At 54.2% G+C, this 22997-nt stretch overlaps 1 protein-coding gene across 8 annotated transcripts; it reads right to left on the bottom strand.

The window, feature by feature from the left end:
• Positions 1 to 433: 433 nt before the first annotated feature.
• Positions 434 to 20185, bottom strand: ROBO3 (roundabout guidance receptor 3). 8 transcript variants are annotated; one of them, XM_027036820.2, is made up of 28 exons: positions 16055 to 20185; positions 12552 to 12878; positions 12067 to 12224; positions 11468 to 11588; positions 11233 to 11371; positions 10805 to 10932; positions 10405 to 10529; positions 9026 to 9197; positions 8502 to 8710; positions 8204 to 8285; positions 7732 to 7897; positions 7375 to 7541; positions 6794 to 6915; positions 6377 to 6602; positions 6046 to 6167; positions 5623 to 5794; positions 5278 to 5463; positions 4481 to 4504; positions 4357 to 4399; positions 4010 to 4152; positions 3498 to 3692; positions 3198 to 3336; positions 2829 to 3041; positions 2295 to 2446; positions 2059 to 2166; positions 1673 to 1840; positions 992 to 1182; positions 434 to 685 (listed from the first exon to the last, which is right to left on the bottom strand). In XM_027036820.2, the coding sequence occupies exons 1-28, from the start codon at positions 16212 to 16214 to the stop codon at positions 674 to 676; spliced, it is 4170 nt and encodes a 1389-aa protein (XP_026892621.2). In that variant the 5' UTR covers positions 16215 to 20185; the 3' UTR covers positions 434 to 673. The 8 variants fall into 8 exon arrangements, with proteins under 8 accessions (XP_026892621.2, XP_026892620.2, XP_026892618.2 ...); XM_027036819.2 differs by having other exon boundaries at positions 1999 to 2166; positions 7732 to 7915; XM_027036817.2 differs by having other exon boundaries at positions 1999 to 2166; positions 4357 to 4504.
• Between the last annotated feature and the right edge of the window lie 2812 nt (positions 20186 to 22997).

Below are 22997 nucleotides of genomic sequence, written 5' to 3' on the forward strand. Positions count from 1 at the left end.
GGGAGGGGCAGATAGAGAGGGAGACACAGAATCTGAAGCGGGCTTCAGGCTTTAAGCTATCAGCACAGAGCCTGATGCAGGACTCGAACCCACGAACCATGAGATCATGACCTGACCCAAAGTTGGACGCCTAACTGACTGAGCCACCAAGGTGCCCCAATTCCTTTTTTGTATTATTATTGTTAGGGGCATATTTCCCCCTAGAGAGGAGATAGGCCACAGAGGAGGGTGCCAAGGGAGAGCCTGGCTTAGTTATCTGAAGGTGGGACAAGTTTCAGCTCCTTCAGGAGGCAGGCCAGGCCAGCATCTCTTAGCCCCTGTCCTCAGCTGGTGCTTTTGACAGAAGAGTTTCAAGCGAGTGCCTTGATCTACACTGTCTCGCAGTCTTTCTTCCCCATGCCCCGCATGAAACCAGACAAGCAGGGCCCAGAGCTCTGAACAGACTCTTTTTATTTGTCCCTTTTACACATGAGTTTCAGGTAGAAAGAGGTGGAAAGTTTCAGGTAGGAAGAGCTGGCTCTCTGGCTTTTAAGCATCATTGCTGGGAGGGAAGAGGGCCCCCCCCTGCTCCTCTCTGCTCACACCTATTTACCAGGGGGAGGGGCTCCCATCCAAGGTTCCCGGCCCAGGGACAAGCCCTTCCCCGTGGAACTCCTGATATCTTCATCCAGGGTCATCTTGGTTCCTAGAGAGAGAAAGAGGCTAGTTTGCAAGGCCCTAGGCCCTGGCAAACAGGCTATAGGGGGGGACGTGCCTCTTTTCTCCTCAGCCCTCCTCCTGAACCCACTCTCCTCTGGGGAGCCCAGGCTCCTCCACATATCACCTTGTCCTCACGCTTTGTCACCTGTTCTCCAGGATCCCTCCCTTCCCCCTCACCCACTGGGTCCCCTCCTTTTTGACACTTGCTCAGAAAGCCCTTCTCTCCTTTCCTGTTTCCAATCATCCCTTGGCTCGCCCCTCCTCGTCTTCTCGTCTCCCATAGTTTGCCTACCCCAGCCCCCACCTCTCCGCGTTTCCGTCCTGGTCTTTGGCTCCGGCTCCGGCTCCGGCTCCGTCCAGGGCCCCGGGAGCCTCGGGAGCTGCTGGAGCCTCTGGAGGAGTTGCTGCCAGCTGTGGAACAGGTGCTGGTGCCCTGGCCCCGGGACAGGAAGCTGGGTCGGCTGTAAGGGAGCCAGGCCTCTTCTGCAGCACAAGAGAGAAGGGCCACCAGGCCCGGGCAGAGAGCAGAAGGTCACTGTTTGCCCACTGTGCCACCTTGACTGCAATCCCAGATCTGGAAGGAGGGTGGAGGACAGGCATAGGGCCCAGGCCCTTCTGGGGGCTGAGGAGACATAGAACACCCAGCACATGGCCTTGACATAGCACCTGCTCAGACACCCAGAGGGAGCTCCCGGGCAGAGGGAGCCTTGGGAAAGGAGGGACAGAACACGGAGCCCCACTCTTGCCTCTTCTGGACTTCAGTCCTGGGAAACTATACGACTTGGCAACTTCTGGGGATCTTTCCCAGAGAGAGCTACAGAGACATGTGTAGGATTTGATCAAGTGCATGAACCCCGCTGAAGACGAGGGGTGAGCTGGGTGAACATTAGTCCTTCATGGCTGTACTACACTAGCCGCCACTCCCACCTTCTTGGGTAGGGATGACCTTCTGGCCTTTCCTGGCCCTCCTTACCATCCAGGTGGGGACCCCGCTGGGCCCCCAAGGGCCCGGCCTGCACCATTCTCCTCTCTCCACTGCGTTCCCGTTCCCGTTCCAAGGAGGACATGCTGCCTGCTGCCCTCAGCCCTACGGCCCAGCTTGCCTCTTCCTCTGGTGGCGGCAAGGGCGGCGGGGGCAAGTCTGGGGAGAGACCTGTTTTCAGCAGAGTCTCCCACTCCTCCTGATACCAGTCTTCCACTCCTACTCCCTGGCACCAGGAGGCTGCGACTGAACAGCCCAAGATTTGGGTGCACCTGCTTCCTCCTCCAGCACCACCCCCCCCCCCAAGCAGAGCTCACCCTTGGTTTCCTGACTGTTCCCCCTCCTTTCACCATCTCTCAGGCCCCTGGCACCCTCACCCCCAGGACTGTGCTCCCGTCGGTAGGGAACAGCCTTGGGTTTCCGGATTCGGGCACGGGGTGCTTGAAGTGGAGGAGTCATCTCCCCAGGGACCTGCCGGGTTCTCCCTGTAGCATTAGGGGACAGGAAGAGCAGGTGAGACAGAGGATCAGGAAACAGGCTTGAGGATGAAGAAGAAAGAAGCTTCCGAAGGGTATGGAGAAGTGGGAGCAGGTTAAGGCTTCTGCAGACTCACCTGGGGCACTGCTGGCTGTACTAGGGACAGGGCTGGGGCTGAGGTGATGGGAGGCTGTGGGTCCAGCACCCAGGCCAGCAGGCCTCCCTTCATGGCTACTCAGAGTGGGCTGGGATACACTGAGAGGGGAACTTGGACCAAGGGGCACCCTCCTGCAATGACATGAGGCCTCAGCATTTGTTCACGTGACAAACGCTAAGTGCCTACCATGTGCTAGACACTCAGACGAATAAGGCGCAGCCTGCCCCCAACAAGGCTCCCCAGCTAGTGAAGTATGAGGAGAGCCATGTCTTTGAAATGCCCGAGAAGCTTGCAGAACCAGTCCAATGGAGAAACAGTCTGAAGGGAGTGAGAGACCTTGTCAGCCTCCACGTTCCTTGCCAAATCACACTTCCACTGTGACGTGGCCATGAGACCTCTGCGTCCCAGATTCATCCATCCATCCATCCACCCATTCATCTATCCATCCAGTCATCCACTCCATAGATATGTACCCAGGGCCTATAATGTGCAAGGCATCATATACCTCCCTACCTGGGCATCTGGTGGAGATGGGGGATGTCAGTGGGGGGCTGGGGAGGGTCAGGAGGTGAGGGGGTAAGAGTGGCTGTGGACTGCTGTCCATAGGAAGATGTGGGAGAGGGGGCTTCCCCTTGGGACGGAGGGACCAAGCACCCTCCACTGGAGCTGGGCTCTGCCAGGTGGCTCCTCTCAGGCATTGGTGGACACCACTCTTCTGGCTCTGAGCTGGGGGCAAACAGGGGTGACTGAGTAGCTTCCATACCTTCCCCTTGGCCTTCCAGTTGCCCTCTTCCCTTCCTCTCCCAGCACCTCTGCCCTCCCCCTGCAGGAGGCCCTGCAGTCCCATCTGTATAGGGCATCCGCAGCAGGGCACATCCTTACCCGCCCTCCAGCTCCTCCTCAGGCCCCTCGAGGCAGCTCAGTTCACAGGAAGGGGGAGGTGGTGGCAGGGCTTCTGGCCAGTTGAGAGAGGGCATCTGCACAGGTTTTCCCAGAAGCTTTGCTTTGCCTCCCCTGGCTCCTGAGGAGGGTAGGATGGGGACACACCAAGATAGGAGGCAGATGAGAAATGTCAGAAGAAAGTGCTGGGCTAGGTCCCAGAGGGGAACGGTAGAGGATATTCTTTGGGGATCCTCTGCTCAGAGCTAAAAGGGGGGGGGGTATTTGGAACCACAGTCATACCACTGTTCCCCTGGCTCCATTCTGGAGGAGCGTACTGGCTCCAGGTGCCTGGATCCCCTGAGGGATTTGGGGGGAATCCCCCGTGGAAGGTCTGCAGCTCCTCCCCAGCTGGGTCAATGGTGCTGTAGACAGGACCCTCAGTCGGGGCGGCAGGACCCCGGGCCGTCTGAGCCAGGTACAGGGAGATTCCTGCTTCTGAGGAGGAGAAAGAGGGAGGCCAGGGGGGGAGGCAAGGGGCAGGGGGCAGAGACAGAAAAATAGCGGACAACAGGAGAATGGAGGGCAAAAGGAGATCCCACCGGACCAACTTCTCCCCCTTCCCAAACCTTACTTCCAAACCGGGGTGAAGGTTAGGCATGAGAGAGGCTCCCCCAACTCATATCCTCCCCAAGGACTGACCAACCTCAGGAAGACTGGCAATCCTCGGCTCCCTTCAGTTTGCCCCAGTAGGTTGAGAGGAGAGAAGGGTGTTGGGGGCCAGGTGTGCCCCTGAGAGAATTAGAACTCCTCACCATTGTAATATCTGTCATCTGGGTCAGGATTGCTGGGGCAGCAGCTTCCCCTGGGCTCCGGGGCTGAGGGGCTTCGAGATGATGGGTGGGGCCACGAGTCTGCTAGCCATGGGTAGGGGGCGGGGCCAAGGCCCATGGGTGGCCTGAGGGAAAGCACGTGAACGCTGGGGACTGAGACCCCGAACAGGCCAGCGAATAACTGAGTAACCAGGAGTCCTAGGGCAGTGATGGAGAATTTGGGGGTGACAGGTGGTAGGCAGCGTGGGGAGGCACTGAGGCCTGGGGAGGAAGGAGAATAGTCTCTTGATGGAGGGGATTATCCTTGAGAGATGAATTAAGAGGATTACCTGGAACTGGCTCCAGAGAGGCCCTCTGAGTGTGGGAAGGACACTGGGGAAGATGAGGGGGACACTGAGTGAGAGAAGGGCCCGTACTTGGGGTCTGAACCCCACTGGAGCAGAGATATCTTACCTGCAGGTGTGTAGGCAAAGGAAGCTTCCGAAAAGGAATCCATGGGAGAAAGAGGAGGGTAAATGGAGAAAGGGTCAGAAATACTCACATTCTTGTCCCCTTCTTGGCCCCGGTCCCAATTCCACCACTCAACCTGTACCCTGGACCAATTTCATCAGAATTTCTAGGAGTGGGACTCAAGCATCAGTATTTTTCTAAAGTTCCCAAGTGATTCTTATGTGTAGCCAAGATGGGGGGGGGGGGGGCCTGATCTCAGAGACCTCTGAATCTCTCCAGACACGCCCCTTATGGGGGAGTAGCAGAAATCAAGTCGCCCCTCTCAGCGGGCCCCACGTTTCCACCCAGATCCCGCCCCACAATTTAACGTCCAGGGTCCTGGCCACCCACCTGCTGCTAGGCCCCGCCTTTCAGGAAGTGAGTTTTCCCCCTCTCCAGAATTGCCCCTTCTATACAGAGACGGATGGCAAAGCCCGCTGTCTTATCGAGGCATCTCAGGGGGAAATTTTACCCCTGTCCCCAGATTCAGGTACGGGCCCCGCCGTTCCCCCAGTCCCGTCGGCTCCCTGCCCCATCTTTGCCTACCCCGCCCCTCTGCAAGGGGCTGAGCTGTGGTGCGACCCCTTCCTTCTGACTCCCCCGCCCCCCCACTCACCGAGCCGTGAGCCCCTCCCGTCCCGCTCTCGGTTCCGCCCGCCTCCCTCCCTCCAGGCTCCGCCCACTCCAAGGCGCTCCTCTCGGTCTTCCCAAAGCCCAAGTGCGCCCCTCGGCCCGCGCAGGCCCCCCCAGGTCCCGCTCACCCGTGTAGTGACTGAGCTCCTTGCGCTGCCTCCGGCGCCGGTAGAGGACGCCGCAGAGCCCGAGGAGCAGCGCCCCGCACGCGGCGCCGCTGCCCGCGAGGAAGGCAGGCTCCCGCAGCACCCTCGCCAGCCGCTCCGCCAGCCCCGGGCCCACCTCAAGCCCAGGCTCCAATCCCGGCGGGGAAGCTGTAGGGGTCAGAGAGGTGAGGGGACTAGGGGTCTGGAACCCCGGGAGCGAGGAAGGGGTCATCCCTGACCCCGCAGGCACGGTTACACTAGGACCCCACTTCAGTTCCCCAGCGCGCCCACCCCCACCCCCACTCCCACTCCCACCCCCGGACTCACGCAGTTGCACTGACACCGGGGCACTGGCCACGCCCACGCCCACGCTGGTGGCCGCCGCGACCTGGGTCCGGTAGAGAACACCGGGCAGCAGTCCCCGGAGCACCGCGGAGCGTGCCCAGCCTGCCGCAGACCGGTTGAGGTGGAAGCGACTCTCATTGCCCAGGCACCATATCTGGGGAGAGGAGACCCGGGTTCAGAGAGTCTGAAATGGGATCCTGGCCTCACGTGGAAACTTGAAGCTCTGAATGGTAGACGGGGCTTAGCCAGGCATCGTTCAGCCTGGAGGGATACTCTTGAAACCTCTCTCCTTTCCCCCAACCTCATCTCCAACCCCAAAGCCAGTCCTGGGTTTCCTCCTCCCTAATCCTAGCCCCTAGGTCCTCCCTCTCCCTCCCCTCCCCAGTCCCTTCTCAAACCCTGTACCTGGTATTCCTTGATGATCCCATTTTGCTGGGAAGGGAGTGGAGGTTCCCAGGACACTGTGACACTGCTGTTGCCTTCACCCCCCAGGGCTACTGTCACTCCCTGGGGGGGACCACTGGGGGCTGGGCCAGGGTAGAGCATGGTGAGAAAGACACAGTCATGCCAGCTACCCTTCCTGCCCCAACCTGCCCCCTCCCAGGTTGACATCTTAGGGAAGGAAGGTATCTTTTCTTTCCACAACTCCCCTTGCTCTCCCCCTGCAAACCTTTATCCTCCCCCACTCCCTCTTTTCTGTTGTCTATTCGTCAGCTCTGTGCACCACCTCCCTTACCCTCCTCAGGAATGCTTCTGGTCATGAAGGGACTTTCAGGCCCCAGCCCCTCTTGGCCTTGGGCTTGCACCTTGATCTGAATTTGGGTCCCTGGGGGGAGTCCACTTAGCACAGTACTTTGCTGGCTTGGGGACTGTAGGTCCAGTACTGTCCAGTGTCCCCCATCAGGGCCTGCTACCTTCCAAGACACTCGGAAACCTTGCACCAGCTGGACTGGGCCATCTACCTACAGGAGACAGGACAAAGCATACCAGAAGGAGAAGTAAGGACCACACAAGTCCTCCAGGTCCTGTTCCCTCCTCCACTTACCTGTCTTTCCCAGCCACTCACTTCCCACTTTCCCGTACCCATTCTTGGAGATCTCTACTACCCCCATCATCGTCCCTGCCCTTAACCTCGTTCCCATGCCACACTCACAGTCCAGGACACCTGCAAGGTCCGGGGCCCAAGGACTATGGGCTCCTGCATACGCACGGCCACTTCAGCCAGTCCCCTCTGGCCTCTCCATGGGTCCTCCACTGGCCTGGATGGGTTGCTGTCTATTGACAAAAAGCCCACTCAGCAAGGGCCACCAAGGATAGAGTCAGACTGAAAGTGTGCTGTACCGACTGTATCCTCAGTCCTCCAGAGCACACCCCAGCCTCAGCAGGGGGCTGGTCAGGGGAATAGCTTCCAGAGGTGGGCCTGTGTGTCCAGCGAATGTGAATCTAGTTTCTGCATAACCACATATGTAGCCTTTAAAGACCTCAGTTCCTCATCTCTAACATGAAGATGAACTCTCCAGTGTCCCTTCCAGTCCTCATAAGCTACGTTGTCTGTGGGTAATCCCCTCTTCTCTTGTCCCTAGATGAGAGGGAGGCCTGACCTACTCCAGGCTGGGCCACAGTAGAGACATGACACAGCAGAAGAGAGTGGCTGTGCTCCCGTGGTTTGGGGGGAGGCGTGCTCTGCAGCATTTCATGTCATAGCCTTGAGCCAGGGACTCTGGCCCTACTCACCCCGGGTGCGGACAGGCTCAGAGACGGGGCTGGGCTCACTGAGGCCCCAGGCTCCCACAGCTCGTACCAGGAACAGATAGATGGTGTTGGGCTGCAGACCGCTGACAGTGTGTGTCTCCAGCTGCACGCCATCTGCCACTGTCCGCCACGTGTTGCCAGCTGCTTGGCTGCAACAGGAATGGGGTGACAGACTTGTCTGAGCCTGGGGACCCCTCATCCATTCTCTGTGGCCCCCTACTATCTCCTGGCCCTGGGAGAGGGAACTGGCAAAACTCTCCCCACCATAGCAAAGACCCTAAGGACATAAGATTCCCTTCTTCCAACTTTCCAGGTTTGCTTTCAACATTTTCTCCATACCTGAAGGCCTCTATCACGTAAGAGGTGACTGTGGCCCCCGCCTGCGGGTTGGGCTTCCAGGTCAGGGTAATGCTGTTCTTGGTGATCTCAGTGACCAGTGGCTGAGAGGGAGGCCCTGGAGGGGTACTGGGCTCCGTAGGGGGCTCTGATGAAACTCCCCAGTCCTCTGCAGTGAGGCGATAATCTTTCAGTAGAAGGATGGGAAAGGGACGGCACCTGCGTCACCAGCCTCCTTCCCAGAGAAGCTCTGGGGCTGTGGCATTGGTAATGGTGGAGACGGGGATGTGGTTACTGAACTGACCCCTCCTCACATCTGCCTCCCAAGGGCATCACTTGTGTCAAGCTCCTCCTCACCACCATGGCCGTGGCATTTGGAAGATAAATCAGTTCTGGGGCTCAGGGAGGTACTGAGTACCTTCGAAGCAGGTTTGGATGAAGGTGCTGGCAAAGCAAGGGGACAAACAAAACTCACCCCGCCTCCTAAGCCAGCTACTCCATGTGGCCTCCCCTGTGGAACTCTTGGCCACACAGCTGTAGAAACCCATGTCCATCTCCTGCAGGAGAGGGTAGAGGACTGGCAAACAGAGTGGATCAAGGTAGGGCAAGGGGGTGGCGGTGGGTATACAGAAGGGTGGTGAGGGCATTGTACACTTCAGGCAGTCTAAGCAGAGGAGTAGAAATGGAGTTAGTCCCAGAGGGTACTTCCGAGATTTGGGCATGTGGACTGTGTGGCCATTCTCGGTTACTCAGGGCCCAGGGGTGAGACTCACCTGCACCCTGGCGATGTACAGGGTACCGTTGGCCATTAGATTGAGTTGCACGTCGTCCCCCTGCAACCACTGCCCGTCCTTCTTCCACTGGATGCTAGGTTGAGGGTTCCCAGTCACTCTGCATGGCAGCCACACAGAGGAGCCAAGTGCCAGCGTCTGATTGGCTGGTCCCTGGAGGATGATGGGAGGCAGCCCGTCCAAGGAGGAGGCTGAGAGAGGAAGAACTTGGGCACCTCAGGAGAGGATCCTGGGTTCAGGAAACCAGCCCCTTGTCCTCCTTCTCTGCTCCTTCAGCCCTCCTTCCCCTGGAGATTGGAAGGGTTTCGATAACCATCTGTAGTCTCTGCCTGGAACCAGCCATCTATTACTGGCTTCTGTAGCTGATTTCCTAACTTCAAGGCCATGTCTCAGGAACACGCCCCTCCCCTTGCAGACATATGATACAGAACCCAAGAAAAACAGATGTCCTTAAGCCATGATTTCCTTCCAGGCCATGGGCCAGGCCTCTCTCCATGAGCACTTACCTGCTTTTACCTCCAATAGGGCCTTGGCCAGGATGCTGCCGGCCACACTAACAGCCTGACACACATAGTAGCCAGCGTCCCCACTCTGCACATCAGTAATGTTGAGCTGGCCTCTGGGAGAGACTGAGAAGCGCCCCTTGGGCTGAAGTGGCTGACTGGGGAAAAGCAGGACCTGTGGACAAAGCAAGGAACCGAGATAAGGAATGAACAGGCAGCTGGCAGAGAGATCCCCATTCCCATCAACCCCCGAGTTCAGAGAATCCGTAAGGTTCTAGTTCATACTGTCCCCAGCCAGTTATATGACCTTGGGCAAAATAGTTAGATTGACTCACAAAAATGTGGAAATTTTATGAGATGATATTGGGGTGCACTTCCTAGCTTTGTGATTACTAGTTGGGAAACTCTGAGCAACATATTTAACCTTCCTGAGCCCCAGTTTCCACAAAGTTGATAGTCATGAGGATAGTCATGAGGATTAAATGATTAAACATATGAAAATCTTTTAATGCATTGTGTGATAATTGTCAAAAACTTTCCCCTTCTTTCTGGCTTTAACATTTACGTTACCTACATACATGGAAGGTAGGGAAGGTGGTTGGGTCACAGGTAAATGGCACCAGGCTGATCCCCTGATGGATACCTACTCCCACCCTCTACTGCCACCAGCATTTTTATTCATTTAAAATACAGCAATCCCAGATGCTAGAGAAGATATTGGAAAATTGTGGCTGTGGATTTGAAATGAGGTAGTGGGAGAGCTGGTTTTCCAGGGAGGTGGAGTTAGGCAGACTTATTTTATTATATTGACCCTGCTTCCTAGGAGCAAAATGCCCACCTTTCACCTAGTGGGCGGGACTGGTGTTGTAACTTCAGTTAATACTCCTTCCTGTTGTGCAATCAGCAATTTGTTTGCGAAGATTGGAGAGGGGTGCCTGTGAGCTCCCCCTGGTGGAAGTCCCTTGTAAAATGATGAGCAAGTAATGCTGTTGGCTGAGCAGCTTTGGTACAGTACACACTTTCCAGAGCAGCATATTAAAGCCCAGACCCCAGGTGTCTGGGAGAGGAGGCATCCAAGTGGATGTGCTACATCCTCAGGGCAGCCTTGCCTAAAATAGAAGGATTCTCCAAGGAATTACCATACAGGACTATTTCCTTTCACTTAAACATATTATCAGGTTTTTTTTTTTTTTAAGTGTTCGGTATGTTAGCTAGCCCTTTTATATTCATTATCTTATTTGACCCACCCAAATAACCTGCAAGGGTTTGTGGGAGGACCAAAGGTAAAACAGAGAGAAGTGTGCAGAGAATACAGAAGCGGGGGAGGCTAAGACCCAGAGGAGAAGATTGTGGGAAGGCCCACCATGCAGCTGGCCACCTACTTGACTTCCCTCCTTCTGCCAGAAGATGGCAGGTGGGGGGTTTCCTTTGGTCTCGCATTGGAAAGCCACGCTCTCTCCAGGAGCTGCCATCTGGTCCTGGGGCTGGGTGACCAGCTGGGGAGGGACTGGGAAGGGGGAGGGGATAAAGGAACAGGGAGTCAGGGTACTCAGAAGGGAGACTGAGGGAACAGGAGAGAGAAGCCCAAGCTTGGCTTAAGTAAGAGCAGATATCCATCTCTTGTTGAAGCCTGTTCAGCTCTCTCCTTCTAGAAGTGTCAAGGGATGCCCCACCACCACCATATCTCCCATTCTGTCCTTTGTCCCTCATTCTCCTCTTCATCCCATCCTCCCTGGTCCCTCATTTCATCCCTGCTTCTGACAGTCCCAGGCCGGCCCTCACCGTGAACACTGAGGGAGCCAGATGCTTCGGCACGGCCCACGCTGTTCTCAGCCACACAGGTGTACGTCCCCTCATCGTCCGCACTCACACGCCCGATCCAAAGGCTGTGGTCACTCCGGATCTCATACCTGCTCCACTCCCCACCCCCAGAGTGGGTTGGCCACAGCTAGAGACCCCTTCTCTCTCCCCCAGACAGACACCAGGATCAGGGTACGTAAAGACAAGGTAGGCCTCAACGGGGACAGAGGCTGGTACCCATGGACCCATAAAAGGAGCTGGGGACTGGAGAGGGGAGGGGCCACAGGCTCCAGGGTAAAAGATTTCTCTGAGCTGTCAAGTGAGAGGGTGTCTGCCTGTCCCTTTTCTAGGGCAGGGTGTGCTCTTGAGTGGTTGGGTCTCCTTACAGGCAGGAGGAGGGGGCTTCTCACCTGCCTGTGGGTAGTTCCCCATCTTCCTTGCGCCATCTTAGACGAGGTGGTGGATCTCCTTGCACCTCACATGGGAAATCCACGGGGGCATCTGCCAGGACCACCTGATTCACAGGTCTACGCAGGAATGAGGGTCGCTCTATGGATCGGGAAGGAGTGAATCATCAAGGGATCTGCACAGCTTCTTACTGCCCAGGCTGCACACCCCCATAATTCCCAAACTCCCTGTGCCTACCCAGGACCACAAGTTCGGCTGCCCCACTCTCCCGTTCTCCTGCCATGTTGGAGGCCACACACACATACATCCCTGCATCACTCTTGAGTGTATGTGACATCATCAGCTTCCCTCCACGAATCTGCAGAGTAATAATGGTAACTTTGGTCTTTTGTAACCATCAAAGTATATTTATTTATTTGATCCTCCTAGTAAACTAATGAAAACCTGTAAAGTTGACTCACTTATCAGATAAGGAATCCTTAAGTGATTTACCCAAGGTGGGGCTCAGGTCTGTGTTTGTTCCCACAGCCCAAACCACCTCCCACAAGTCCCTGGGGCATCTTGCTCCCCACCTAATTCATACCAGTTTCTTCCTATCCATCCTTAACTTATCCCTTACTTAATAGCTGCCTCTCAGCCTCTGGTCAGCTTATACCCTGACCTTAAATCTCCTGCCTTATCACATCTAAGACATTATTCCTCGCCCCTCCAAGACCCTGAGATTCACTGCTTCCTCCTTTGAGACATACCCAACCCCCTAACCTGTGGCTCCACCTCTCATGATGGCTCTGGCCCTGGCCCTTAGTCAGATCCCTAGCCAGGGCATGCCTCCTCACCGTGATCCTTCCCTCCTCCTCCTTGAGTCTTGCACTGTCCTTCTTCCAAGACACGGAAGGCTCCGGGTGGCCACGGGGGGGCACGCATTCCATTACCGCTGGCTCCCCCACTGCCACCACCACGTTCCCAGGAGACTGCCGGAAATCATCACGGAGGACTGTAAAGAGAGACAGACAGACAAGGACAGAGACAAAGAGTGAGAATGAATGACCAGCGGAATAAACAGGAGTAACTGGGTTAAGACACAAGGCAATTGTTTTGGGGAGGGCTGTATCACCGCAGACGGGAACTCTTGCCCAGGGGCCAAAATACCAGGGCCACTTCCTCCCTCCGGTCAAGGCATGGATGTTAGAGACCAAAGGTTACGGTCTCCAAAGAAGATGTTGAAGGAGCTGAGATCGGGCTGGTTCTGGATCGGATTATCTGGTACCCTCCCGCCTCCCCTAGGCTGGGGAAGCAATCAGCGGACAGTGCGGACTCTCACCTGCCACTTCTAGCGAGGCATTTCTACTAGCCGCTGCCCCCAGGTAGTTGCGCGCCACGCAAGTGTAGACACCTTCGTCGGGCCGCGCGCGGCGCCCGTGAACGATGCGCGGGAAGAAGAGTGCCCCGCTGGGCAGCAGCAGGCGGTGCGCGCGCGGGTCCTCGCGCGCAGTGGCCACTCGCGCCCCATTCTTGTACCACTCGATGTTGGGCCTGGGCCGGCCCTCCGCGCGACAGGGCAGAGTGGCCGGCTCGCCTCTGGAGACCAACAGATCAGGCGGCTGCTCCACGATGCGCGGCATCGCGTCCTCCGGCTCGACCCTTGACGCTAAGAGTAGGGGTGTTGGCACAGAGCATTTAGACCGGGAAATTAGGGGAGAGATTGAGGCTCCAGAGAGAAAAATAACCACTCCTGCCCACCCTGCCCACCCTTTCTCTGTAGGGTCCATTGTCTCCTCTGGGAAGGCACTCCCACATTCTTGGGCTGGTGAGGACACACGTTACAAACAGGCAGATCGGTAGAGGAATCAGGACACCAACTCCTAGGCTGGCTTTCTAGGCTGCCCAAAGACAGACACTAGCCTTCTCTCTGGCCAAGTTTGAGTGACAGGGCTTCCCCTCCAGCCCACTGTTATTCAGTCTCCCACCCTCACTGGTTTTCAGATTGTCCTTGCCCCTGAAGACCTGCACCAGAGCTAACACTTGTTTCTTGGCCCTCTGCATGGCCGCGGGTCATAAAAATGGAGAATGGGGACAAGCCTGGAGTCCCTCCCTTAGGAAAGGTAAGAGGAGACTGATCCGACTAGAGACTGGACTAGAAGGGGTTCTTAACCTGGAGCCCATGAATGGACATGGAGCCCTTTTTCTTCTTTTTCATTTCTTAAAAAAAAAAAATGTTTTTTTATTAACTAAACTCAATGCCCAACATGGGGCTCCAACTTACAACCTTGAGATCAAGAGTCACCTGCTCTCCCAACTGAGGCAGCCAGGTGCCCCTCTTACTGACACCCCAGACAATCATGCTTGGAAAAACCTGTAGAGTCACAGGACTTGAGTGAAAATGGTAGTGAAAATGTTAGTAGTGGCTCCTTTTCTAGAGGTGCAAAGTTTTCAACAGATTATTCTACAGGTTGATCGACGGATAGAGGCTAAGAACCACTGGGAAGGGGATTCCGCTCCTTCCTGTCTCATCAGATCCATTCACCTGGATGTTCTGTTCCTGCGTCTCACTTGGCCTACAGACTTCTGCTGGCTTCATCCTCTGCACTTGCCTTGGGATCCAGGATCCTGGAACCCGTTAGGCTCAGACACTTCCAGCTTCTTCTGAAGTGGATTCGTAACCCATGGCGGCCAGTAGGCGCCGCTGCTGCCTCGCGTGATTTGGTGTCCTCCGATAACCAGGGACTATCCCCGCTTCTGTTCTCTACCTTACCCGTCCCCGCCCGCGCCCCTCCCACTCTGTTCCAAAATCCGCAGGGACCTCCCTGTAGCTTCACGCTTCGTGTGGGATCGGGTTTCATTTCCCCACCCCTACCCTGAGAAGTTCTTATGGAGACTAGGCCGGAAGGAGGTTGCCCCATGCTGGTACTGTCCCGGGGAGAATTTATTTAACTGGCTAGGACCAGATTAGTGTCCCTCCTACTTAGGGAAGGGAGAATTTTTCTCCGGTTGCTTCCTTCCAAATGGAGATCTCTGCTTCTCGGCCGTCTCTTCCCCTGCACCTCGTCCCCGTCCGGTTTAGACAGACCTCCATCCTGAGCGACACTAGAGTGGTAAAGAGCTCAGGGGTCGTCCTGGAACCAAGTAGGGCTGGGATCTCAGATTTGACACTTCCTGACTGCAAGAACTTGGGCAAATTATTGAATTTGTTTGAGTCTCAGTTTATTTATTTTAAATATGGGAGTAGTGACAGGGTTGTCTTCAGATCATAATATATGTAAAGCAATTGAGGGAAGGCTCAATATATATGTCAATTCTGTGATGACTTGAGGGCTCTCCCTCCCTGGCCTACCTTAGCTTATCTTGGCTACTATAGTCCATACCTGACTCAGATTCTAACAGGCCCCAATATTCCTTTGTTCCCCTTCACAAATCATTAGAGTGTACTGGAAATAGGTTTGTTATTGCTAAGCTTTATGTTGCTTCTGTGACCCCTGGAGTACTTTTCATCTTTTCTGAATTTGTTTCCTCACTTGCAAAATGTGGCCATCAACGCCTTCCCTACATACCTCCTTACATTTTCCAGCTTGAGTGAGGCAGTGTATGGTGGAACCTACACCCTAAGAGCGCTGGGGGAACGGAGGTGTGTCTGGGGCGTCTGCGAGAAGGGCTCTCTCTGTGCCTACCCTCCTGGGAATCTACAGCGGGTCAGGAATTTGGAGACCTCCGGCTCATTTCCGACTTTCTTCGTCCCTGCTCCTTCGTGTACATACCACACCCTTCTGGTCGGCCCTTTCCCCCTAATTCCTGTAGACACAGCTGCAGGCGCCCTTTCCCTGGAATTTCTTCCCTGTCATTCCCGGTCTCAGGAGAGGCTCAGACAGCAGCTAATGAATAGCTAATGATCATGCTAATAGGGCTCTGGGGCTCCTCCCCCAGCACCTGGAGTACCCCAGACACAAACACATGCACATTGTCTAGGTCTCCTTTACCGTCATCTTCGAGTTTCCAGGACCGTGCTGCCCCTAGATTCGAGTGGGTGGATGTCAAGGGATGGGGACTGGGGAGGAACCACGGGGGAAATCACCCGCAAAGAGGTCCGGGAAAGCGGGGGATTCCCGACACCGCTCGCAGGGGGCGCGATCGGGCCTCTCCCCAGACTCCGGGAGATCAACTCTGGCCGCCTCCCCGCCGCGCTAGGGGCGAGCGCGCTGTCTAGTCATTTATTAATCACCGTAATTAGCGGTAACGACCTCGCCGCCGGCGCAGCCAGCCCGCCGCAGTTCCGCGGGGTGGGCCGGGGTGAGTTCCACCTCTGAGGGGCAAACTTCTGAGTTTCCCTAAAACGGTCTCCGCGTCTGTCGCCCTCTGTAGTAAACACACCCAACATTTTAGCTTCCTCACCCTAATCCTAAGTGAGCTCTTGGAAAACTTAGGGTCCCGAAGGAAAACTTGCTACCTGGGTGAGTCACTAAGTGGCGCGGCTTGGCCACCGCGTTCCCTCCTCTGCCCTCCCTGCAGTGGGTCCCAGCCACTCTAAGCTCCGTAGTTGCCCGTCACCAGCCACGGTTCTCCTCACTTGGGGCGACAGTGGCGGTCGGTGGGGCAGGTGGAGAGCAACGGACTTAGCAGCCATCTCCTCCCAAGCCCTCGATCTTGCGTCGATACCTCCACTCGGGTGCTAGAAGCTCCAAATTATCCCCTGGTCCCCAATCCGGAGGAGGCGCTAGGAGGCGCCGCTTGGTCCCAGTTATTGGGACAGGAGCTCTTTGACCTCCCCTTCCACGACGCCCTCCCACCTTACACCATCCCTTGATTTGAGGTCCCCATGGAGCAAGGTCTTACCGTTGAAAGAGGGATCGCCGGGGGGCAGCAGGCTGTGGTTGAGCGCCGCTACCGAGGAGTTGAAGCCGAAGAGCAGGTCACTGGAGTTGGAAATGTCCCCCGCCAGGGAGTCCGCGAACAAGTTCATCTGCAGCAGTGTTTTGAGCAGGTAGCGCAGCATGGCGCGACCCAACTGGGACCGGGGCGGGGGGCTCGGGGCCCAGCCCCTGGGTCTGAGACCCGCGGGCCGGGAGCCGAAAGCCCCTCCACAGCCTCTGCGCACTGCCCCAGCCACGGTGCCGCTCTCCTGCCGGCGCGCCTGGGTACGGTGCGTGCCTCCGCGTGCCCTCCTCCTTCCCTCGTCCTTCTCTCCACCCCCCAGTGCCGGGGTCCCCCGGGAGCTGGGCGGGCGGAAAGCAGGTGCCACGCCGATCACGGCGTAATTAAGGGATTAATCCGCCTCCTTCCACCCTCCCATCCCCACCCGGATGGCCACTAGCAGGGCCAGAGACTAGAGTTGCGTAGCGCGCGAGTTGGAGTCCCCGCCCCGCGCCCCGCGTCCTGGGTCGGGTTCTGGACACCGCAGGAGAGTTTCCCTCCTTTCTCAAAGCAGCCAAGATGAGGGGCGAGGCTCTGTCGGACTCTGCCCTTATGACTGACTTTAAAACAAGAATCCCATCTCTCTTTTAACGGCCCTTAGGCAAAAGAGCAAGAACACTCCCCTGGCTGTCAAAGCCCTGGCTTTCATTTCCTCCCAAGTCCGGGGTCTTAGCGGCGCAGTGCTGGAGGCTGGGGTGGTTTGGAGCGGAAGTTGGGAGTGGGTGGGGAATAACTGCATGGCACGTCCACCCCTTTACCCCGCGGCCGCCCGTTTGGCAGCCGAGAGGCCAGGGGACAAGGTGCCGAATCTTGAACCGGAGTCCTGCTTCAGACGCTCTAATCTACTAGTTCTTGCAGGAGGCTAAGAACAAGGATAAAACCGGAGGGGGGGGGCGGAGCCCCAGGCTCCCAGGCATTTAACAGCTATATGCATACCTCTGGCATCGATTTGCATACTTTTGCATTACTGTGCTCTGACATTGTCTATTAAATTGTTTTACCTTCTTGAGGAGACTGAATGAATCAGATAGTCCAGGACGAAGACAAAGAGAGCAACATTGTTTCTGTAAAGGCAAGTTCAAGAAAAGAGGAGGGTTTGATGCAAAACTCGTGCACATCCTGATAACGGTCTTTCCCACGGGGAGCCGTGGGGAGAAACCATGATCCCCTCTCCTCCGTCCAGACTGCTTCTGAATTTTCTGCAGTTCTTTTTACCTGAAGATCTAGTCCCCCACCGCCCACCCACCCGTCCACTCGCGCGTGTACACACACACTCACTCGCTCACTTTCCTAGGCTGGAGATAGCATTGGGGTGTCAAGGGAAGAGAGACCGGGGGCTTCCGATCTGGGGTAAGGTCGTGTTGATGGCTGAGTGGTGGAGTTCTAGCTCAGTCATCAGTTTCTGTATGATGAGATCACCTTAGTGGGGTCGCTGCTTCTGACCTGGGAGGGGCTAGGTGAACAGGTCGAGATCCAGAGAGGCGTCTGCTATACGGTCGTAGAGCTCCACAGTAAGCACACTCAAGAGTTGGAGTATTCGGGCAGGCAGCGCTCCAGTGAACCAGAGACTTTGTCAAAGGCTTGTCCCAAAACTCCACCCTCAATCCACACGCTGGCCCCTGTGGCCTCAAACTAACAAAGTAACAGGTGTTTAGGTATCTTCCTACCCTCTCGAGTCAGCTTTGCCCTGAATTTAGCAAAGCCGGAAGCAAAGGTGCTGGGGGTGGTGGGGGTGGTGGGGGTGGTGGGGGTTGGGGCGCGGAGACAGAATTGTGGGAGGCAGCGCCCTGGGAGCTGTTCTTTCAGCACCTCCTCTGCCCGTGCTGAACTTGGGGTCTGGCGCCCCACAAATGGCTTAAATCCGAGCAGACCATGAGGCTGAAATGAGTTGGGGTAGATGAGAGAGGGGGTAGCGACACATTCTCTCTAAAGCACCAGTATACTAAAAGATGGGATATGACGCCTGCCCCTTACCCCAGGGCCAGGCTGCATTCAGGTAAGATAGAATCTAAGGGATAGGTTTCCCTCACCAGAAATCAACCCGTCAGGAATGACCAGCCCAGAAATGCTTTCCGATCCCATATATGCCAATTAGAAGACACCATCGCTCTGGACTTCAATTTCCTCATCTGTTAAGGAGAAATTGTACTACTTTCTCTGCTCTGATGCTTCAGATTTCTGGCTGGGGGCCCTCTGCTCTGCCTCCTGCTGACTGGGGTCACCCAGGTTCCATCACACCAGGGCTAAGGCAGGACAGAAATCCGGGGTCCTGGCACCTGGCCCTGCTGTGGGGCGTGGAGAGTTGCAGCAGACAGGAAACTGCATCCTGCCATGTGGCTCCTGCCCCATCCTAATCCCCTGATTTGCTCCCTGTCGGCCTCTCAGCAAACACAGCGCCTGCCAGCGTCTAGGGGCTTGTCACCCTGTTAGCGGATTTGTTCCCAGAGATGGCGCAGTTAATTGGCCCTTTATGTGGGGATCAGGGCGTATTTGCTCAGGGTTCCCTGAGAGGAGGCTGCAATTCAGCCCATGGGCGAGGCTGCTTCCTAATCCCTGTCATCCTGATTTGGAGGTTTGACAAATAGTGGGGCCACTCTCCTTTCCGGGACCCTCCTGGCCTGAATCTCCCATTCCTCTTCTACATCTCACCCCTTCTTGGTACATTCTTTTTCCTATCCACACCTTTCTTCTTGTTTCTCTCTGTTCTTTCCTTCCTTTGTACTTCTCTGTATCTCCAGAATTCTCTCCCATTAAACCAACTCAGACCTAATGACAAAAAGTAGGTGAATACTCAACTGGGGATATACTGGAGAACAAATACCTCCCAAGTCTAAGTTCCCTCCCCCTGCCCAAGTGTTCCTAGAACCCTAGAACCCAGAGAAAAGACAGAGAAGGTCCAGCAGGGTTCACACCTTCCAGTCCTGCAGCCCACTCTTTCCCTTCCTTTCTTTACTTAAAGTCAAAGGGGCAACATGAAAACTGGCCCTGCACCTTTTCAAGTAAACTTTTCTCTGGGCTATTTCCAGAGGCCATTATAGAAGGAGTTTGCCTCCTATTTGTCTCCTCACTGGCCGCCCCTCTCCTCCCACAAAATACTAAACTCTGGCTTCTACCTCTTACATAGAGAGAGTAAGTAACTCTACCTCCATTTCCTGACTTGTAGACTGTAGGTGCTTGTGTAGCATCTAAAACACTATGTGTGCATTGCAATCACAGGGCCCTTGTGTAGGGATCCATTCAATTCATTTGTAAGTTTCCACCTTAGGCTGAAAAAAGAATCAGAGTCGAGTTCTGGGCCCATCCCTTCTACTGTGTCAGGAGACTACTTCTTTTCCAGAGACTTATCAGTAATAGAGTCTGCACTTTATTTTTTTTTTTAAATGTTTATTCATTTTTGAGAGGGGGGAGGGGCAGAGAGAGAGGGAGACAGAGGATCCAAAGCAGTCTCTGTGCTGACAGCAGAGAGCTCAATGTGGGGCTGAGACTCACGAACCCTGAGATCATGACCTGAGCTGAAGTCAGATGCTCAACTGACTGAGCCACCCAGGCGCCCTTAGAGTCTGCACTTTAAAAGGAAGTGTAAGGTAAGGAAGAGAAAAGGAAGTTTGGAAGTTAGCAGACAGAAGAGAGAGTAGCAGCAGGCAGGGAGGTTGGGGAAAGTTAAGCCTATGGAGAAAGAAGTTTGTTCTGATAGCGTTATGGTATCTAGGGGGAGTGTGTGTGTGTGTGTGTGTGTGTGTGTGTGTGTGTGTGTGTGTGTTGAGGGAGAGAGTAGTTACCCCAGGCCAGCTTGCTTGGCCTAGGGCCAGCACATAGGCCAGAGAATGTGGCTGGGAATTTTCAGTGACCGAGCTGGGGGCTGTATAGGAGGCTTCTTGGTGGTCCAAAGCCTGCATGCCAGCTGGTAGTAGATGAAGCTGCTGGCATGTAATTGCCCAGGAGGGCAGTCTGAGGACAAACCTCCCCCCAATCCACACGGATTACTGCCACTGTCTGTCTCCCCAGTACGTTCGCATGTGCACACACACCCACCCACACACCCACACATACATATCGCCCCCTAGAGCCTGCAGCTCCTCTCCTCCATTACTCTCTATGCCTGGACCTCTTCCCAGAGCACTGGTACACATTGAGCATATGTGTGTGTTTTGGGGAGGGGCAAGGAACTAACATCTGTCCTCCACCCCTACTAGGCTATGCCTGCGAATGGCCCAGCAGGGTCGCTGGCTTCAGAGTGAGGATGCCAGGGGGCAGTGACCCAGCCAGCAGGGGCCAGAGGGCCAAACAGGAGGGGGGATCAGAGAGCAAAGAGCAGACACCCGGCTGGAAAGCAGACAGCAGGAGCCTGCCCCGGCAGGAGCCAGAGTTTGTTGGCTTGACCCCTGTAGCTGCTGAGATAATAAGCCAGGGCCCCCTGCCCAAGGGTACCCTTTCCCCCCAGGGCTCCAGTGGAGGAGCATGCAGGGAGACACTTTGCAACACACTCCAGCAAGTCTGGAAATCTGGAGGCAACTGGGCAGAAATATCCACACCTCAGTCCAAACGGAACAACAATGACTGAGGGAGAAAGAGCTTTCTCAGTTCCTTTTATAAAACTTGGTATGGAGCAAGCACTCCGGTAAATACTGGTTTAGTGATTACATCTGATTAACGCCTAGTCCTCACAACTGCTCCCTCAGAGCCCACTAGCCTTCTCTGCCTGGCTGCCTCCACCCTACTCCCCTTCTTATATTATTTCTGAGGCCTGCTGTTACAAAGTACCACAAACTAGTGGCCTCACACAGCAGAAATTTATTCTCTCACAGTTCTGGAGGCTAGAAGTCTGAAGCCAGTGGGTCAGCAGGGCTATGCCCTGTCTGAAGGCTTTAGGGGGAATCCTTCCTTGCCTCTTCCAGCCTCTGGTGGGTGCTGGCAGTACTTGGCTTTTACAGCATCACTCCAATCCCTGCTTCCATTTTCATATGGCATTCTTCCGTGAGTGTGTGTGTGTGTGTGTGTGTGTGTGTGTGTGTGTTATAAGGACAGCAGTCATTGGATTAGAGCCCACATCAGTACAGCATGACCTCCTCTTAATTATCTCTCCAAAGATCCTAATTCCAAATAAGCTCACATTCTAAAGTTCTGGGTGGATATCAATTTGGGAGGATATTATTCAACACAATGTGCCTTCTTTTCCTGTTTTTCTTTCCCCCTTTCCCCCTCTACTGTTCCTGATGCTCTCCTAGGGGCCCTATTTTGCTAGTTTTAAAAATAGTTTTGTTATTATAGGTATGATACATATGTGCACATGCAAAAATACCCAAGCAGAATAAGAGAGTATCAGATGGATGGTCAAAGTCCCCACCACTCTTAAGTCGTTCTTCATCCTATAGACCCATTTGCCTGGGGTAGCTACTGAAGGTTTCTTGTGTATCTTTCCAGACTTCTAAAAAGCATATATATCTCTATCTTTTTTAAAGCACAATTATCATCATACTATTTGTACTGTTTCACAGCTTGCTATTTTAAACTTATCAATATTTTTAGGGCATTGTTTCATGTCAGTATATGTGTCTCCATCTTTTTTACTTCAATGACTGCCTAATATTCCATCGTATGATTTATCATTCAATTGTAATCAGTCCCCTATTTATGGAAATTTGGATAGTTTCTTCTTTTTATAAATAAGCAAATCGACAAATAAACATACATGTATCTTTTCACGCATGCATATCTGTAGGGTAAATTCTCAGAAGTGAAGTTGTGGGGGCAAATAATAGCTAATGTTTATCGAGTGATTCTATTCCTTCAACCACCCAGCAGATGTTCACCAGGCACCTACTATGCGCCAGATGTTTGGATGTGGGGGCTACCAGTGTGAGAAAGATAAGACAAGAAATCTGGCCTGAGCATTTTGAAAGCATATTCTTGTGCAATTTTCGCAGGAAATTAATGAGGTAGGTACTGTTCTCTCAAATTTTCAGATTAGGAAACTGGGCCTAAGAAAGGATAGTACGTAATTTTACTTAAGTAAACTGCCCAAAGTCACTCAGGAAAGCTTTTGAGCAGAGGAGTAACGTAATCTGGCTTATTTTTTTTTAATTTTTTATAATGTTTTATTTATTTTTGAGACAGAGAGAGACAGAGCATGAACAGGGGAGGGTCAGAGAGAGAGGGAGACACAGAATCTGAAGCAGGCTCCAGGCTCTGAGCTGTCAGCACAGAGCCCGACGCGGGGCTCGAACTCACGGACCGTGAGATCATGACCTGAGCTGAAGTCGGATGCTTAACCGACTGAGCCACCCAGGCGCCCCAAATCTGGCTTATTTTAAACAGGATTTCTCTGGCTACTATGGTAGGAATACACTGAAGATGGGCAAAGGTAGAGAAGGGAAAACAAAACAGTCAGAACGCTTTTGCAATAACACAGTCAAGTGATGATGGTGATTAGGACCAGTCGTGATGAACAATAGCCAGATTCTGGATGTATTTTGAAATTAGAGCTGGCAAGATTTTACTGAGGTTGGGGAAACTCAGATTCAATGCATAATCTCAGGAAATTTCTCAGGAAATCTCAGGAAACCTAATTTCCTGTTAAGTTTGAGATGCGTGTTCGAAATCTTGGTGGTGTCATCACATGGGCAGTTGGATGGATGACCTAGTCTGGAAGTTCAGAGGAACAGTCTAGGCTAGGGATATGAATTTGAGAGTCCTCATCATACAAATAGTATATGAAGCCACAGAACAAGATGAGATCATTAGAGGAGGTAGAAAAAAAATGGACAAGTCCAAGGACTGGGCCTTTGGGTACTCTAACATTTAGAATTTAGGGAGTTGAGGATGAAGTGAAAAGAAAACTAAAAAGGGACCAGAGACCTAAGAAGGA

The sequence above is a fragment of the Acinonyx jubatus genome, chromosome D1, assembly GCF_027475565.1.
Source record: "Acinonyx jubatus isolate Ajub_Pintada_27869175 chromosome D1, VMU_Ajub_asm_v1.0, whole genome shotgun sequence".
NCBI lineage: Eukaryota > Metazoa > Chordata > Mammalia > Carnivora > Felidae > Acinonyx > Acinonyx jubatus.

Coding starts and splice junctions, on each gene's coding strand:
- ROBO3 (XM_027036815.2), bottom strand. CDS start 16,214: ATGCTGCGCTACCTGCTCAAAACACTGCTGCAGATGAACTTGTTCGCG. Junction 12,225..12,551: donor TGCCTCGCTAGAAGTGGCAG/GTGAGAGTCCGC, acceptor CTCTCTTTACAG/TCCTCCGTGATGATTTCCGG. Junction 11,589..12,066: donor AGGAGGAGGGAAGGATCACG/GTGAGGAGGCAT, acceptor ATTACTCTGCAG/ATTCGTGGAGGGAAGCTGAT.